General features: G+C 35.4%; 1 protein-coding gene across 3 annotated transcripts; it reads left to right on the top strand.

Moving 5' to 3' along the window:
- Positions 1-498: 498 nt before the first annotated feature.
- On the top strand, positions 499-19,533 carry Bbs5 (Bardet-Biedl syndrome 5). Of its 3 annotated transcripts, none has more exons than XM_058580160.1 (12): positions 499-655; positions 2,810-2,892; positions 6,443-6,508; positions 7,231-7,280; positions 7,412-7,539; positions 9,031-9,166; positions 11,440-11,535; positions 14,015-14,077; positions 16,133-16,333; positions 18,001-18,084; positions 18,953-18,976; positions 19,128-19,533. In XM_058580160.1, exons 1-12 carry the CDS (start codon positions 597-599, stop codon positions 19,227-19,229), a joined length of 1,092 nt encoding a protein of 363 aa, XP_058436143.1. In that variant the 5' UTR covers positions 499-596; the 3' UTR covers positions 19,230-19,533. The 3 variants fall into 3 exon arrangements, with proteins under 3 accessions (XP_058436143.1, XP_046303519.1, XP_058436144.1); XM_046447563.2 differs by having other exon boundaries at positions 16,133-16,267; XM_058580161.1 differs by lacking the exons at positions 14,015-14,077; positions 16,133-16,333.
- Positions 19,534-20,291: the final 758 nt, after the last annotated feature.

The following is a 20,291-nucleotide window of genomic DNA, read 5'->3' on the forward strand; positions in this document are numbered from 1 at the left end:
GGAAGACACTTGGGATTCAAGAAAGTATTTACTGGGTGCCTGCTCTGTGCAGGCGTTGTTCAAAATGAACTAAATAGATCAGTGCATGGCCGTAGTTTGCACATGGTAGGACCGGCTGGAGTTGATATTTGAGCTGAGACTTCAGTGACAAAGAGCCGGCTACACAGAGATCTGGAGAAACAGCTTTCCAGACACTGAGAGAAGGCCCTCCAAAAACTGAGCCTGTCCGGCTCAGGTAGCCAGGAGAGGTCGGAGAGGTGGGCAGGGCGAGATGGGGCGGAGCCCAGGTAAGGAATTTGGAGTTTTAAGTAAATTTCTTAACGGTGTAGGGAAATACCGGGAATGGTGGGATGGCTAAAAGATGTTTGGAGGCCAGGAAGGTCGTCTAGAAGTCAAGCACCCTCCCCGCCTGCCTGCCTCAAAACGGCTTAGCGGGGTCAAAGCGTAGGAGAAAACGCGCGTGCTAACTCGGGGAAGCTTGGGTCTCGGCGCCCGCCGTAGACGTCGTGACAGACGCGGCCCGTTGCCTTGGAGCCCGCAAGGCGCTGCTAGGCCTCCACCGCAGTGGAGAGCGGGGGCCGAAGGCCTCAGTCACCATGTCTGTGTTGGACGTACTTTGGGAAGACCGCGACGTCCGTTTCGACGTGTCCTCGCAGTGAGTCTCCGAGAGGCCCCAGGAATGCACTGCCTGTAGAGGGCGCCGCGGTGCGAATTCTGGACCCGCGAGCTGGACCTGCGCCTCTGCAGCTATCTTCGCGGGGCGAGGGTGGGGGGTTATCGCCTGCAGCGATAGACCTTCTGGTCACTGCGGCTCTCCTGGGTCTGGCTCTACCGTAGGGAAGCGGCCAGATTCTACAAGTTCGGTCCCGCGCCGTCTACGGTCGTGTCCTGGCCGCGGGACAGATCAGGAATGTGAACCCCATGTGGCAGGGACCACCCAGTGATTTCAGTTTTGTGTGGTGGAAAGAACTTAGGCCAGGGATTCAGGAAACCAGGCTCTAAGACTAGATCTGTGATAATGACACACATTGTGGGCCTTTGGACAAACGACCTCAGCATTCTAACCTCAAGTCTATAAAATGAGGGGAGTAGGAGTGAGCATTTTTCAAAGTTCCTAACAATATAAACTTTATGTATGTAGTAAGAAGCTCATCTAGTTATTAATCTAAGTCACCAACCGGAAGATGGAATTCTGCTTTGGAATCTCTCAAACAGAACTCCTGTTTTTGGAAAATATCATGCTTTAAAGAGAGGATGGTTAGAAACCACCTTTCCAAAAGTCCCGGGAGGAAAATTCCCATTGGGATATTTAGTGTTGGAAATATTAAAGTAAGGTTCCTGGATTAATGGCATGGAGCTTCTGGCCACTTCCTATGGTTCCTTATCATGGATAGTACCTCCTTAGATGGGAAAATTAAATATTTATATATTTCTCAGGCTTAGTTGTGGCTGAATACAAAAACTAACATGCTATTAGATTCTTTATGGTGTTGGAGAAAAAGGAATTTGTAAAATTACAAGCCATAGTTACATATTACACACATTCTATGACTTTTTCTGTTATTCTTGGAGGACTCTTAATCCAAACAAGTCCATTTCATGAACATTTCAGTTTATTAGTGATTTACCAAATGCTTTTATATACTGGTTATTATGCTGATAGCTATAAATACAAAATAATAGGAAATAATACTCATGTACCCCTCCCATTTAGTGCAGGAGATACACATAGACAACTATAATACATGTGATAAGTACCATTCTTGAAAAAAATGAACAGAAGAGAACAGGAACAGAGCAAATCAATATGCCTAGGGAAGGCTTCAAAGAAGAAATAATTTGCATTGGACCTTGAAGGATAGCCAGAACCTTGTCAGTGTAGACAGAGTATTATAGAAAAAAAGGGCGGGTGGACTAGAAGCAGAGTCTTGGAGGTATATATAACCCTCTTTGACTAGAAGGCAGGTTGTGTGCAGAGACAGGTTAGCTGTACAAACAGAAATGTAGGTTAGCTTCAGCTGAAGATTTTGGACTTCATATCTCAGCAGCTGAATGACATGGAAGACTTTTAAGTAGAAAGTGATATGATCTTATCAAGATTCTGAATAACCAATTGAGTTATCTCTATGGCAAATTTATTAGAAGGCTTTAGGCAGTTCAGTAGTCTCTTAGTTCCTTGGGGGTGGGTTGATTGGTTGGTTGGTTGGTTGACAATCTAGAATTGCATCAGTCAGCAAACTATTCTTCATTCTCTGTTTCCTTTGTCTCATGTATTTAATTGCTTGACAAGTACTGAAGATGTTTTGCATATAGTTCTTGAAACATTCCTTCCATAATTGCCTCATGTCCTTTCCTCTACTTAGAAACCTCTATGGGTTTCTTTTCCACAGAACAAGCTCTATACCTATTAGGGGATTCAAGGTTCTTCATTATCTGGTTTCTTCTGAGTTATCCAAACTGTATTTCTCACACTACTTCTCTTCTTCCCCAGCCAGGCCTATCTTCTCATATGCCCCAATCTTTTCTGTTTCTGGTCTTTAATTATGGACTATCCTGTCTTTCCCTTCTTAGTCCTCCAAATCTTACTCCTTTCCTTCTAGTTCTAGCTTACTCTTAAGTGGCCTTGGTCACTCCAGGCATCACTGATCTCTAGCTTCTTGAAGACCTTATTTTCAAATGTATGAGCACTTGAGTACGATATCATCTATACTGTCAGCTGTTTCATATACACATGTCTCTTCTCCCCCTAAATAGATTTCAAGCAGATAGAGTTGTAGTTATAACACTAAAATGTTTATATTTATTTTAGACAAATGAAAACCAGACCTGGGGAAGTCCTTATTGATTGCTTAGATTCAATTGAAGATACCAAAGGAAATAATGGAGATAGAGGTGAGTATATTTGCTAATGTATTTTATATTTCTGGTTTAATTTACAGGTGTTGATTCATATTAGCTGGAGAATCTATGAAAGAGCATCATATGTAAATGTAATTATGAAAATAGAAGAGTTAAGCGCACAGGATTTTTTTTTCAGACTTAAATAGAAGAAAGAGTAGCCAAGGGACACAGTTTTCCTACAACTTCAGTCCATCAGTAAGCCCTGGTTTTGATGTCACCTTTATCCTACGTAACTGTTAAATCTAGGAGCCCTATTTGTAAAAGTCATGGAATAGTTCTGACCCTTGGATCTGCCTGCTTAGATAAGGATATGGGGTAGTGAATGCAAGTAGGTCATAGCTGTGATATCTGAAGCCATGCTTCCTTTTAAGAAATCCAAGAGTAATGCACAGTACTTAAAATTGACACCTAGAGCGGGACACATGGAGAGAATTTCGTTTGCATTGTGAGCTCAAGTACTGTGTGACTTATCTTTTAATAAACAGCAGCCATGTCTGGACTGTAGAGTGCTCCCAAACCAAATTTTACCAAGATTTGAACTTAAAGTCCAGGCTGCATACAACAGCTGTCAATGGAACCAGTAACCAGTGATCAAGTTGTCCTGAAAGCATCAGTACTATTTTTCAGTGAAAAAAAAAAAAAAAAAAGAAGAAAGAAAGAAGAAGCTTACTGCATCTTAAAAGTCTGGGGGAAAAGAAGCATAGGAGGGAGGGAAGCAAACTTCTTCCTGGAAAGAAGAGAAATGAAAAGAGGAATACACCTGTTGAGATAATAGGATCAGCATATACTAGGGAAAGAACAATAACCCTTGTGGCAGAGCATGCTGATGGCTTTTTGGGTGGCCACTTCCTCTGGGAGACTTTCTTTCTTTTGACTTTCTTTCTTTCTTTTGGGGGAGGGCAGTATTAAGGTTGAACCCAGTGATACTCTACCACTCAGCTGCATTCCCATCTCATTTTTTATTGAAAAATGATCTTGCTAAATTGCACCTGGCTCTCTGAGCCTTTCTTTTGGTCTGCTGTAGGGTAGTATGAGAGCAGCAAGTTTTGCTAAGTCTTTCTCTGTGAGGGGAACCTTTCATCACCATCTGCTACTGGCAGCCTATCAGGCTAGGGTCCATCCTTAAAGGAGTGCTTAGAACGTTTTTGAAATGTTTCCTTGTACAGTCAGACCCAGGTGAGGATAAAGTAGTAAGATCTAACCACAAGCAAAAAGTCTTGGCTTGTACCTTTGAGAGTAGAGTGACTGTACCTTAATGAAATCTGGATTAATTTATGAAGCCAAGAGAAATTTGGTCATTCTTGTACAGACTGGCAAGAACTCTTACTTGACAGTCCATCCTTCAATACCAAGATTATGATTAATAGAACATTTTTTGATTCATTAAGTACTTATTGAGTAAATAATCCTGTACTAGTATTTTGGAGGATGGGCAAAAAGCCTCCCTAGTTGGAACTCTCCATCACAGTGCCTGAAATCATACTCTTAATAAAAATAAATCTGTGTGTTTGCACAGACCTCAAAAACCTTTGTTTAAGTAAAAATTTACTGGAGTTTGTAGAGCTTCTGGTTGATAAGGAGGTAGAAAAGGGAAGGTGAATCCTTCTATCCAACCACCTACCTCCCCTTCTTTCATGCAGTTTGAAAATGACCAAGTTAAGACATCAAGTTCAGGAGCCCCAATTTTAAAACCGTAAGTACCCCAGAAGATTAGCACATTTAATCCATGTTCAACTGTAAATACACTGCCATGAAATTATCCAATTAGCTTTGTGCACTGAAGCTGTGTGAGAATAAAATGGGCAGGTCCTTGCTGTTTGTTCGAGACTATTTTAATTGTTCTCTCCTCTTGTCCTTTTGGGTCTGGGCTGGGAGCAGGTCTGCTGGTTTACCCATGGTTCCTAATAACCCTCTCATATTTTTGTGATCAGTCCTTTTGCAAATAAACCTCTGTTATTTTGTTAAGTGTGCCCTCTATTTTCTCCTGAAACCCTCATCATCTTTGATCTTGTGTGATCCCTACACTCCATCCCTGCTGGCTTACATATTATTTGTCAAACATAGTTTTCTCATCATCCAAATACTAACCAGGCCCAAATCAGATGAGATTGGGCACATTCGGGGTGGTATGGTCGTAGACTTATTTGTCAAACATAAGTCTATAATTTTCCACAATCTCCCTTGAGGAATGCCTTCCTTTTTAAATTTTTAGTACCTCCTTTTCAAACTGGGGATGTAGTTCAGTTGTAGATCAGTTGCCTTGCATGTGCAAGGCCCTGGGTTCAATTCACAGTACTGCCAAAATTTTTTTAAATTTTTCATAGAACTTCTTTTTCTACCCCATCCCATTCCAGTATTCATGCAGGTCTAATTTTTCTGATTGTAGCCATCCTAGGGATTTTCAGGAAGGAAAGAGTATGATCTGGCTATAGATTACTCATCAAAAGAATTCTGTGGGCTAGGGTTGTGGTTCAGTGGTAAAGCATTTGCCTATTTGCCTAGCATGTGTGAGCTACTAGGTTCAATCCCCAGCACCACATTAAAAAATAATAAGCAAATAAAATAAAGTTATTTAAAAAATTTATTAAAAGAATTCTGTGGTTATAATTTCATGGGTAAATGTTATGTTTAACAAAGTTAAATGGATTTTATTATTTCGGGAAATCTCAAAGCTATCCTAATATGCTAATTACATTGTAAATTTCTAAGACACATGGTTTACTATGCTCGGATTTATTTGACTTTTTTCCCCTTGGGGCATCTATAGGAATTACTATTCTACAGGACATACTTTGATAAATTAAATATTTCTAACTTTATATTTCAATATAAAAATATCAGGCTGATGTTCACTTCAGCCTATTCATCTCACATACAAAAAATTAGGTATATAAATGTGGCTCATTAAACAAGAACTACTAAGAGAACACTCATTTGACAGGGATTAGTGTGTATATCAGAGTTCATTGAAAAGTGGTTTTTGTTTGTTTGTTTGTTTTGGTACCAGGGATTGAACCCAGGGACACTTAACCACCAAACCGCATCCCCAGCCCTTTTAATTTTTTGAGACAGAGTCACACATAGTTGCTTAGGGACTCGGAATATTGCTGAGGCTGGCCTTTAACTTGTGATCTTCCTGCCTCAGCCTATCAAGCCCCTAGGATTGTAGGTGTGTGCCAACAAACCCGACTGAAAAGTGTTATTTCAGTGAATAGTTTTGCAGTTATACTATATCATAACCATTCTTAGTTGTACACATGTGAACTGCTGAGACCCCAGAAAACCTTCCAACAAGACAAAACAAGTCCACAATTCTCATTCAATGTGAATTAAGGTAGTAATAGTGAATACCTGTGTCCCTTCTACAACTCAGATTTTGTTTCTCTGAAATTCTGAATCATACATTGTATAACTTACATAGGATAGATGTGTATGAAAAACATACATAGGTGTTGCTGCTGATACCTCACTGTGTACTGCAAAAGTGTGTCCTACTTAAACTAATTAATTTTTGTTTGCTTGTTTATTTGTTTCCTTTTAGGAAGACTCTTAGTAACAAATTTAAGAATTATATGGCACTCTTTGGCATTGCCCAGAGTCAATCTTTGTAAGTATCCTCGTAAGATAAAACTCTAAGGAGAAGAATTCCTTCTCATGGAACTTGAATGGTAGTAGCTTTTGATACCAAACACAGCTTTGCCATGAAATTTGTGGAAGTCTGGAATTACTAAAAACTTCAGAAGTCCTGGATTAACCACAGATTACATCAAAATACAAAAGAAACAATCCATTCTTATTTTTTAGCTTGTCCATTTTGTGTCTTAGACATGCATAAGATTAGGGATTTTATACTGATTTTTTTTTCTTTCTTTTTTTCCTTTGACAACTTGGTATATAATCTGTGTCAAGAAATCCCAAAAAAGGGAGATGTAAGCTTTAATAAAAGTAGAGTCTTTCATTGTGTTAAATTTGTTTCACTTATTTTAAAAAACTATTTTAGGCAATTCAGCTAGTCTTTTTCTTTTGGTTAGTGGTGTTAATATTTTCACTGAATAATGCTGTATAGGTTTTATTAAAGCAAATTTCCTTTTCCCCATATATTTGTTTATTCAAAGAGGCAGAACCAAATCTCTAGTTCTTTTATAATTTACTTTTAAATTTATAATTATTTCATAAAAATTTTTAAAGTTTTTATTTCTGTTTATGTTTGAGTTTTTAAAACTGTTTAAAGTTTTATATATATATATGATATATAGATATATATTTTAGAGTGTTTTTTTCTCAGTTTACTTTATCATACTCCTTAAATTCTTTGGTTTTAAATTTTAGCTATCGGTTACAACTGCATATTGAATATTACAACAAGGACTGCTAACTCTGTAAGTCTGAAAAATCATATTGAAATATATGTATAGTGAAAAAACATTAGAAATGTGAATTCAGTGTTCGTTTTCACTTAATGAGAAATTGTTCTTCAAATACAAACCTTTAAATAAATTTGTCTTTACAGAAATTACGAGGTCAAACCGAAGCTCTTTTTATACTAACAAAGTGTAACAGCACTCGCTTTGAATTTATATTCACAAATTTGGTTCCTGGAAGTCCTAGACTTTTTACTTCTGTGATTGCAGTACATAGGTATAGTATTTGTTTATGGATTTTTGGATATTTTAAGGTAATTTTATGACATAAAGTTTTAAAGGATAAAGTTTAGAAGTATGACACTCTCTTTCTCCAAACTTTATTGCAAATATCCTGAAGATACTTAGAAGAAAACATTCTTATCATTTAATAAGCACTCTGAAGGAATTTATAAAAAAACTTGTAAGGACTACTGAAGACTCATAAAAATTTGTAATGAAGATTCTATTAAATTAGCTGCCAAGGTAAATAAAGTGAAACAGAGATTTCATTCAATGTCAGTGAGTTGGATAATTCAATTAAAGAATTAAAAGATCATTTTTATACAGAAATATACATATTAGTATTTTGTTTTGTCATTTGTTGATTTCTTCTCTTTTCACTACTTTGATTTTTTTTTTTTAACCAGCTTTATATACCATGAGTTTTGAGAAAAAGTTTGATTAAGATGACAGGATAAAATATTGTTTAATTTGTATTTATTTTATTATTAGTGATGCCAAAAATTTTCATATAAATCATATATTTCTGGCTATTTGTAGTTTTTGATTATAAATTTTATAATTATACCATTATCTGTCATATTTCTTAGTTTCTTTTCCCTCTTCATCCCTCTTCTTCTCTCCCCGCTCCTAGAATCCTCTTTGGAATTTGTATAGATTCATTCAGTTTTCTGTACAGAAGTAGATGCAAGCATAATGTTTTCAGGTCACAGTAAGAAAAGTTAACTGGACTTCTATTTATATTAAAAGATGATGATACCTTTGACTAAAATAGGGAAATTAAGAAAGGAATAGGTTAGTGAAATGAAATGTATAAACACTACATTAAAATGACAGTCACTTAAAAACAGTAATACTATAGTAACACAGCCACAGCAATGTTTATAGCAGCACAATTCACAATAGCTAAATTGTGGAACCAACCTGGATGCCCTTCAGTAGATGAATGGATAAAGAAACTGTGGTATATATAAAATATATATATTGTATGGAATATTACTCAGCATTAAAATTTAATTTATCATAATAATTATTTCAATGATTTACTTAAGTACTAACAACTATACATTTTAGTAGATAGGTAAATGTAACTGATCAACTTCTACCATTGTATAATATTCATGTGTCATGAAATATATTTCTGTTGAATTTTTCCACCCGTTTAAAAATGTTAAAATCACTCTGTATGGGCTATTCAAAAAGAGATGGCAGGCCAGATTTAGCCCCAAGGCCATAGTTTACCTATGCCTGTTTTAGTTTATAACTTAGATATCACTTTTTGAAATCTTCCTTTTGTGTGTTCCTTATGCAAGCCTGTCCTTAACAATTACATTCCAAAATTATTACTATTCTAAATTACATAGCTTGTCTATATCCTCCCCCATTAGATTGTGGGCTTTATAAAGGTAGTGATGGAATTATTCTATTCACAGTTAGTGAACACATTTTCAGTGTGGACTGGTCTTTTGTTTCTTCTTTTTTATAGAGCATATGAAACTTCTAAAATGTATCGTGATTTTAAATTGAGAAGTGCGCTAATTCAAAACAAACAACTAAGATTATTACCACAAGAACATGTATATGACAAAATCAATGGAGTATGGAACTTATCCAGTGATCAGGTATTATACAAAAAAACTAATGAACCTTTTGAGACTTTGTTTTGTAATCTTTTTTTTGTTGTTGTTCATCATTGGGTTTGTGTATTCATTCCACTTTGTTAAAATTAGGCTGAGGTTGTGACTCAGTGGTAGAGCACTTGCCTAGCATGTGTGAGGCCCCGGGTTCGAGTCTCAGCACCACATATAAATAAAATAAAGGTCCATTTAAAACCAAAATAAATATATTTTTTTTTAAAAAAAATAAAATTAGCATTATTGCTCTTGATTTATTAGTATTATAGCTTTTGATATGAAATGCTATTCTGGTTTTAATATTTTTATGGACTTGTGCTCTTTTCAGCAACTTTTGTTCTATGTAAAGTTGAGAGCTGGAATAGACCTTTGAGATCATGTTTAATATAGTCTCTCTTAACTCAGATGATAAACTGAGGCCCCAAAGAGTTAAGTGCCCTTGCAGGTGTAGCTCATCCAGAGCCATAGTTTTCCCCCTATATTATGCTACCCTCTATATTTTAATAACATAAGCTGATGGAGGAGAACCATGGTATGGACGGTCATAGAAGCCTTTTAATCTGGTATTTAGGGAACTAAGCATATACTCATTTGGTGAACCCTTTAACTCATCATTTTCATCTGCCCTTAAATGACCAGTTGGAACATGTAAGCAATTAATAATTGTGGAATACGTTACACATCAATTTATAGAGAAAATTTTATCTCAGAATAGTTTTTAGATTTCATGTATGTTACCACCTAGATTAGACTGATAACCACTGTGGTAAAGCTATGACATTTGAGTGAAGAGCTTCTTGCTAAGAATTAAATCATGCTCAAACTGTGATAAAGTTTCTATAGGACATAGACAGTTTCCGTTCTGAAAACTCTTTATCTTTTAGATAAGAGGTGAGCATACTTTTTCTTTGAAATGTCAGATAATATATTTTTTACACAGTTAAGGGTCTGGCTCAATGGTAGAGTGCTCTTCTAGCATGCATGAGGCCCAGAGTTCAGTCCTCAACACCACAAATAGGTAAGTACATATGTACATACTGATATTTTAGGCTTTTCAGGCCATGCAGTGTTCGTTGCAATTGCTCAGTCTTGCCATTGTAATGTGAAACCAGCCATAGACAATATATAGAGAACACATGGCTGTGTTTCTTTTTTTTTTTTTTTGAAAAATTTTTTTTTAGTTGTGGATGGACACAATATCTTTATTTTTATTTATTTATTTATTTTTATGTGGTGCTGATGATCGAATTCAGGGCCTAACACGTGCAAGGCAAGTGCTCTACCACTGAGCTACGTACGACCCCAGCCCATGGCTATGTTTTAATGAGGGAAACAAATTTAAATTTTTTATAATAGTTACATGTCATGAAGTATATTTCTGTTGAATTTTTCCACCCATTTAAAAATGTTAAAATCACTCTGTATGGGCTATACAAAAAGAGATGGCAGGCCAGATTTAGCCCCAAGGCCATAGTTTACCTATGCCTGTTTTAGTTTATAACTTAGATATTACTTTCTGAAATCTCCCTTTTGTGTGTTCCTTATGCAAGCCTGTCCTTAACAATTACATTCCAAAATTGTTACTGTTCTAAATTACATAGCTTGTCTATATCCTCCCCCATTAGATTGTGGGCTTTATAAAGGTAATTATTCTTTTCACAGTTAGTCTTACCACATAGCATTGCACCTGGCATTTTTAATTAATTAAAAAGATGTTCTCAGATTATAAAATGTATCATTTTTATTGAAAAATCAGGCAATTTTGGGGAGACTGAAGTAGGAGGATCAAAAGTTCAGGCCAACCTGGGCAATTTAGTGAGATCCTGTCTCAAAAGAAAAAAAGGGTTAGGGATGTGGCTTGGTAGTTAAGTGCTGCTGGGTTCAATCCCTGACACAAAAAAAAAAAAAAAGAAAAGAAAAGAAAAGAAAGGAAGAAATGCTTATTTTGTTCCAGGTACTGTGCTAATGGCTTTATTTACATGGATTATTTAATGAAATCCCCTTTTATGTTTGACAAAATGCACCAAGAAGAAATTTGCCCAGGTCAGACAACTGCAATGATTTAATGATTAATGATTCCAGAGTCCAGGCTCTCAGTCATATGATTATATTGCCATTCAGTATATGATGGAGTCATTGATACCGTGGTGATTCTGGTATTAATCTGCTGCTGTGATAAGAATTATTTGGGCATTTAGAAAATAAAAATAGATATTTAGATAAATTATCATTGGTTTATCTCTAATTACTCTCTTTTACAGGGAAATCTAGGAACCTTTTTTATTACCAATGTGAGAATCGTGTGGCATGCAAATATGAATGATAGTTTTAATGTCAGTATACCATATCTGCAAATTGTAAGTACATGTAGTTTGGTGACATTATTCAAGTGTAGAATAAATAATTTCTGTTCAACAGTTAATAGTGACATTGAGATTAGATGCATTCTCTCTCTTTCCTTTTTTATGTGGCATATTTTTAGTGGAAGATGGACATAACTTTATTTATTTTATTTATTTATGTGGGGTTGAGGATTGAACTTAGTGCCTCACATGTGCTAACCAGGCATTCCACCACTGAACCACACCTCAGCCCTCCAAACATTATTACAGCCAGAGAATTCATCAATTCTGTGAATGAACTGCTTAATTCTGATATAGAATGTAATGCATGCTGGATTCATACTCCAGGTTTAATGAAGAAGTCAAGATGATTTTTAGTGGTAATACTTTTAGCTTAAGTTCAATTAAAGCTATTAAACTTCAGAAAAAGAATTGACTATATCTGATATCAATTGTGAGTAGGTAGGTAGTTACTTTACTGCTGTGATATATATGTGATTCAGTGAAAGAAATAATAAACTCAATATACTTTTATATAAAAGTTCATTTTATATAAACAAACTATTAAATTCTAATCCGAATTAAATGGAACATAAAAATAGTAAATGAAAATCCTGTGCAGTTATCATATGATAATCATCCTTGTTGTAGGATACAAATAGTTTTAAGACTAAGAAGTTTGGGCTGGAGTTGTGGCTCGGTGGTAGAGCATTTGCTTAACATGTGTGAGGCACTGGGTTTGATCCTCAGCACCATATAAGAAGATAAATAAATTAAAAATAAAGGTATTATGTCCATCTACAACTAAAAAAATTATTTTAAAAAGACTAAGAAGTTTTGGGGCTGGGGTTGTGGCTCAGCGGTAGAATGCTCACTTAGCATGTGTAAGGCCCTGGTTTGATCCTTAGCACCACATAAAAATAAATAAAGTGTTTTTAAAAAAGACTAAGAAGTTTTATTAATATTCATTGAGTAGATACAGTATATGTAATATCTAGAAAACATCCTTTTTCGAAAAGAGAATTCTTGGCCTATGAGAAGGATATTTCTTTGCAAATATTCCCAAGCCTGTTTTGCTACATCTTGATTTCTGAGCAACTTTAAAATATCTGATCATTCATTCATTTGCCAAATATTAAGCATCTACTATGTACTAGAGATAGTCATGAAAAATCATAAACCAACACATAGTTCCTGCCATCAAGGAGTTCTCAGTCTGGTGGAGGAAAGCAAAACATAACATTTGATAGGAAGAAAATGATTTCTGGCCATCTAAAGAAATATGAGAATTTGTAATCAGGGTGGGAAGGTATGACAGTTTATATAGATATTTGATAAACCAGTGTTTTATACTGTTCATTGCTGTTTTATATTGCATTTGTATGTTCTATAGTTTGCCTAACCTAGCCTCTGTTATGCTGAATATTTACTGAGTAGTAAACAACCTTGTGCATTCCGTTCTTCAAATAGGATATTTTTTGTTATTTAAGAATAGAGTTGCCAAATACAGCCTCTGGAATGAATTCAACTGGCCCAAACAACTTGCAATATGATATCATCACACTTTGTCACTGTAGCAGTCATATTCTAACTTCAGCTCTTTATATATAAACTTCTTGCCACTTCTATCAGCCCGTGTCACCTAGATTACAGCCAGGGTGCCTGTGTTCTATGGTTCTGAACTGGAACTATGTAATGATGATATATATAAAGTAGGTGGATGAAAAGACTGGTTTTCATAAGAATTTACCATTAAAACCTTTCTCCTCTCTTCTTTCTTTTTCTCAATCTTTCTCTCAACTTACAGTGCCTGTCTGTCTGAAAGTGTGATATGCCATTACCTGCCACATATGACTAATCATGGGCCTTTGGGCTGTCATAATATTAGGTTCTCTCCACGGTTCTCCCTTTCTTCATCAGCTAGTACATCTTATATCTCTTTCTGTAGGCCCTATCATTATGCTTCTACTCCTCTTCCTTCCTCTCAACATTAGTATCTTCCTTCTGATCAATCTTAATCCTCATGTCACATTTATCAACTAATGTCAATTGCACTTTATCTATCCCAGCCTTTCTTGATGGCCAGTGATGAGTACCAATAAACTTATTTTTTTTAATTAGTGGATATGGACATTTTTAGAATTTAGTCACCTGGAACATGAGAAACAGTAGGCACATATGACTTTTAAACTAATCCAGCCTTAGGAAACCACAAAAGACACTGGATCATCATAACCGAAAGATCGTTGGACTTTTGTGTAAAATATTGAGAAAAGTTGCTGATTCCATTGAATTGAAGGATATTTGAGTCAGACAATTGGGTACATATTTTAGAGATATCATCTTTGTATTTTATTACAAGTTTGCCACCTTATATGTGGGTCTTGTTCATTTATGAGCTCTCTGGGGGTTTCATAAAGGAAGGTAAGATATTCTATTCTTGAGATTATGAAATAAAGACATGCATTTTTTTTCTTCTTCATTTTATATCCAGCGTTCGATAAAGATTAGAGATTCAAAATTTGGTTTAGCTCTTGTCATAGAAAGCTCTCAACAGGTAAGATGTTTTACATTTTTATTAATCTTTTGTAGGCTTTTAAAACTATGTGATGCTGTAGGTTTTTAATTTTATGTATATAGTAAGCAGTTTACATCCAAGAAGAATATTACTTATAATATGAAGGTATATCAAGTGTTTAAAGTGTTATAGTAAATTGTCTCCATAGAAGAATCCTATGTTTTTTAGTTGGGACAGATAATCATTATCGTTATGATCATCATTTTTATTTTTATTTGCTTGCAGTACTGGGGATTGAACTCAGGGTCTCACACACTTTAGGCAAACACTCTACCACTGAGCTACATCCCTACTTCTTTTTATTTTATTTTGAAGACAAGGCCTCTCACAGTTGCTGAGGCTAGCCTGGAACTTCTAATCCTCCCAAATAGCTGATATTTTAGGACTGTGCCACTACATCCCACTCACTTTTATTATTAATGATAGAATCAAGTCACTGTGCTAAATGCTTTTCATACATTCACCCAATCTAACAACTCTATGGTACACTTACTATTTTTCACCACTTGACAGTGAAGGAAACAGGCCTAGAGAAGTTACGAACCTTACTCATGACCTCAGGTCTGATTCACAACAAAACTTTCTTTACATAGATATATATAGAAACATATATATCCATTCTGTTTGAGAATTTATATTCTCACATATGCCATGTTTTTGCAGGAATTTTTCTTGGGGGGAGGGTACTTGGAATGGAGCCCAAGGGCATTATGCCACTGAGCTCCATCTAACCCTTTTTATTTTTTATTTAAAAGACAGATTCTTGCTAAATTGCTAACACTTGCAGTTCTTATGCCTCAGCCTCCCATATTGCTGGGATGACAAGCGTGCACTACCATGTCCAGATGCAGAAATATATTTAAATAAAACATTTAAAATGCATTTTTTTTAAAAAGTGAGTGATAAGGGCTGAGTTTATAGCTCAGTGGTAGCATACTTACATAGCATGCACAAGGCCCTGGGTTCAGTTCCCATTTCTGGGGGAAAGAAATTGAGTTATAAAATCACTTCTAAATTAAAATACCAATGTCTACTCACTCCTTTACCGTGACCTATATCTCTGTTTACTGAGTGCTTACTATGTCCCAGGAACTGTATCAAGTGTCATATATATCTTATATAAATAAAACAACTTGATCAAGCATTTTGTGTTAGAAAATTAAGGCTTAGAAAGGTTACGGAAAGTAAGTTTCCAGGCATCATACAGCTTGTAAATTAATCGTAGAATCAGAATTTGACACTAAAAAGTGTATGCTCTCAACCCAAAGCAAATGCTCTTACCAGTTATAGTATGCTACTTTCTAACATTTCTCTCTAACAACCTATCCTAGTCAAGTTTCTTTCCTAATTTTTTAAGGAGATAGCCTAAGGCCACTTCTTTTCTTCTTTTAATATATATTCCTTTTCAAGGCCTAGCTCTAGAAAAACTTAAGTTTCCTTGGCCTTCACAATCTATAGTTTTTTTTTTTTTTAATATTTGAAGATCAGCTTATATTTACAAATGAAATCATGTGATATCTGGACATGCTTCAGAGTAATCCTGAGTGGTTAGGTGGATGGGAGATCAGGTAAGGGAGTAGTTAGAAAGTCAGCCACATGTTGCTACAGTTTGAAGTTCCATGATGATTGTGAGGGGGCTCATTGTACTCTCCTATTTTTATATGTATCTGAAATATTTCATAGTAAGGCGTTTAATTTTTAAAAAATCAAACTTATCGCTGGATGTGATGACGAATGCCTATAATCCCAGCAACTTGGGAGGCTGAGGCAAGAGGATCACAAGTCTGAGGACAGCCTCAGGTACTTAGGGAGCCTCTAAGCAACTTATTGAGACCCTGTGTCAAAAAATAAAAAGAGCTAGAGATGTGGCTGAGTGGTAAAGTGCCCCTGGGTTCAATTCCCTAGTACCAAAAAAATCAAGCTTACATGTTGTACTCTACAACATGTAGATGATTACAGCTAAAGTTTTATCATATACTACAAATGTCATTTCTTGGGCTTGTTTTTTTTGTTTTTCATTATTTTTTCTTGTAGAGTGGAGGATATGTTCTTGGCTTTAAAATAGATCCTGTGGAAAAACTACAGGAATCAGTTAAAGAAATCAATTCACTTCACAAAGTCTATTCTGCCAGTCCTATATTTGGAGTGGATTATGAAATGGAAGAAAAGGTAATTTGTTCAATATGTGAAATACAGAGTTTGCTGAATTGCCTTCCAACTTCCTGTAAAATTCAGGTATAAAAACATTCTGTACGGTTTAACTTTAAACTGTTTTAAATGATGAATATACAAACTCTGCTCAAGTAGGAATGGCCCCGGGACCACCTATAATTGGTGACCATTACCTGTTTTCTAGCAGGCTGCCTCTTCATCATTCTCCTATACCTGTCTTTTAGGTGATCAGCCTATCCAGAAAAACCTCTCTGTTCAGGGCTCCTCTGATGGGGACAGACGAGTCTCGCACTCTGTCAGCTTTATTTTCATTCAACAGAAGCCCCCCATTAGCATGGGCAAGCTTTCTATGCCTTATGGATACCATTATATTCTCCCTTGCCCTATAGTACAGCACCTGCCAGAGTCTGCTTTGTGAACATGGCCTGTATTTATCCCTATTAATCAGAGCTTCTGCCATACTAGCTTTAGTTTTTTATTTATTTATTTTGTTGTTGTTTTTGAGATGGTGTCTGTGTTCCCCAGGCTGGTCTTGAATGCCTGGGCCTGAACGATCAATCCACCGCCTCAGCTTTCCACCATGCCCAGCTAGTTTTGAAATATTTTGAATATTATGCCTATACATCTGCTCTTTCCCTTTCTCATGATTTCTTATTGCTGTCTGAGTTCCTGCTCTCTAGGTATTTCAACTCTCTCTTGGTGTGACTTACCTCTTCAGCTGGGATCCTGGCCATCCAGTCTGTCACTGGTGTCTTCATTGTATACTCTGTCACTGATACTCTTACCAGAGGCTCTGCCTCTGGTGCCCTTGCTATCTGCTGTACCGTTGGGATCCTCACTGTCCATTCCATCAGAGGTGCCCTCACAATCTGCTCTATTGTCACTGCCCTTTCTGTCTTCCCTGTCATGATCCCATCACTGACCACTCTATCACAGGTTCCTTTGCTCTCTGTTCCTTTGCTGGGGCCTTCGCTGTACTCTCTAGTGCTGGTGGCCTTTCCATCCACTCTTTAATCAGTGCCCATGGTGATATTCAACCTGTGGAGCCATATCAGTGGTAAAGCACCCTTGGATTCAATCCCCAATACCAAAAAAAAAAAAAAAAAAAGAAGAAGAAGAAGAAGAAGAAGAGAAAAGAAAAAGTGAGAGTTTTTTTCTTTTTTTTTTCCTGTTCCTTCTTTCTTTCCTTCCGCCCCCCTCCCCCATCTACACTTACCATCCCACAAAGCCCTGGATTGAACACAGGGCTCTGTGCATTGGTAGGCAAGCACTTCACCACTGAGCTATGTCCCTGGCCCTGAGAGTTTTCCCTTTAAGAATCCCCCCTAAGGACTGGGGCCTTAGCTCAGTGGCAGAGCGCTTGCCTAGCATGCCTAGCATGCTTGAGGCACTGGGTTTGATCCGCAGAACCACGTAAAAATAAACAAATAAAATCCATCTACCACTATTAAAAAAAAAAAAAAAAAGGAATTCCCCCTAAGCATACAAATTTGTGTAAATCCCACTCTGGAACTTTTTGATGATGTTGACTAAATATTTAAAAGCTTAGGTTTAACTATTTTATTACTTAAGTTAGTATTAACAACAGAAGAATGTAAGACTCAATCAGTTATAATTGTTATCTTTTTACAAGCATTTATGGCTCTCAAAGTACATTTTTCTAAAATGATTTAATTAATATTGTTTCTGATGCATTTGACAATTGTTGATTTTTTTTTTTTTTTTTTAAGCCACAGCCCCTTGAAGCTCTGACAGTTGAACAAATTCAAGATGATGTAGAAATAGATGCTGATGATCACACGGATGCTTTTGTGGTGAGCGTCTGAAAGGAGAACTATTAAATTTCTTATGATTTGTATCTTAGTCATATTTAATTAAATAATGTTGTGTGTAAAACACTGTAGAACTCGAGCCTTTTGACATGAGTTTGAGGATAACTTTTTTTAGGTGAGGGAATTTCTTTTTGTTACAGTACTTTTAAATTACCAAAGCAGGAAATAGTTTTGAGAATAGTATTCAGAGGATTTTAGACATGTGAAAAGCTTCTTCGTACTTTAGTATAAAAGAATGTTAAATATTATAGTTAATTAAATTAATTTAAAATCTATGCTGTTCATAGTTAATTTTTATGAGATGCTTCCCTTAATTTATATTAATTTTAGGAAAGCATATGTATTTGAAGAATAAGCTTTCCTATTCTGAATTGGTATTAGTTAACTAATAGACAATATAATAATAACGCTTTCTCCATACTGTGGTCTATGAGTCTGACCAGAATACCTCTCTGGTAACAAATATTTTCACATGCATTTGCTGACACATTGAAGTATTGATTGCTTTGTTTTGTTTTGCCACCATCTTCTACCAAAAGTAAAGAAGAAATGTTATAGCTCTTATGTTATTCTTTTTATCTCCCTTCTACTTGGCAATGCTAATTATACATTAATTACAAAGCACATTTGTTTATAAAACTTAAAGCATAACTCTTATAGACATTAATATTGATTGACAGGAGAAATAAATTTTGAGGCCAGGATTATAGAGAAGAGAAAATCATTATTATACAATAACAATGTATGTAATACATTTAGTTACAAAATCATTCTGCAAACTAATTGCCTATTCCTTAGCCCACTGATCTATTTTATGTCATATTGACATGTAATTTTCTTTATCTTTTAGGCTTATTTTGCTGATGGCAATAAGGTAAGAAAATTTTAGCTATAGTATATTTTTTGAAGTTTCTATATTCCAACATTTAGCATTCACAAACTTATGTGAAACCTATTTTTTGTTTTTTTCCTCTTCCTTGCCCACCTTCTCTATTCCCCATCTTATCCTCTTACCTCCCAAAAAGCAACAGGATCGTGAACCTGTATTTTCAGAAGAACTGGGGCTTGCAATAGAGAAATTGAAGGATGGATTCACACTACAGGGACTTTGGGAAGTAATGAGTTGATCTTGAGTTGAGCTGGATTTCTATTTAAAGATATCTCAAGATTACAGACACTAGTCGCCTACTATAAGGCATGGAATAGTTTTTATATTTACAGCTTTTATATTTAAAGCTTTTAAGAGAGTTTTTTAATGATTAAGAAAAAATATTTTTAGAAAACTCTGTTTTCTAAAAATTATATCTAAAATTGTAATTGAAATGTATCTAGCTTGTAAAATGTTTATTTTGTATCTAATACTTGTATAAGTTTCCAGATTTTAAATAACTGTTATTATGTTGGGTTTAATAAAGAATTTATGCAGCACCATTTAATGTTTTGAAAGTATTATTTTAAAAAATAAGTATTCTTATGAAATAATCAAAAAATTCCTTTTAATTATAAAAATCTACTTTAAATGTATTATCACATAACTCCAAATGTAAGCCAACTCTAATACAAATTACAAACTTTGAACATGTCATTTTTAGGGGATCATTTTTGTAAAAACTAAAAAACAATTATAACTGTGGTGTACCTCAATCTCTCTGTAAATGTTTTGTATGCTAGTTTATAGATAATTTCAATATAGTTTCGGCAAGAGTAGATTGTTCTTGTAAGGAAATAGTTTTGTCCACTTAAGGACTTTTTTCTCACTTTGATTCATTGAAATGTTTTTTGAGTTTTAAAAAATAATCTATTATTTTTCTGATTTCTTGGTTAGGTATAATTTGGTGACCTCTCTGGCACCATTCAGTGTTCTTGGCTACTATTTCAGTTTAAAAAACATTGTACAGAACCTTTGTCAAATAATTGAAATTAGCCAAAGTAGTCCTCTTTCCCTAATGGGAAAGGAATGAGTATATAAAAACATTTACAATAAGATGCAACTATGTGTCCAAATATTGACAGACACAGGAGGCATAGTGCTAACCTGAGTTTATTAAAAATCAATGAACAAAAACTTCAAGGGAAAAGATTTCCACATTTTTAAGAAATGTTATAATAACCTATATTAGGGAGTCACAAATAAAATACCACCATAAATATTATTTAAATACTACTTTTTAAGCAAAAGAGGCTTTATA

This window comes from Marmota monax, unplaced genomic scaffold (assembly GCF_021218885.2).
Source record: "Marmota monax isolate L192 unplaced genomic scaffold, Marmota_monax_Labrador192_F-V1.1 WCK01_AAM20220418_F8-fsc00007, whole genome shotgun sequence".
NCBI classification, from domain to species: domain Eukaryota; kingdom Metazoa; phylum Chordata; class Mammalia; order Rodentia; family Sciuridae; genus Marmota; species Marmota monax.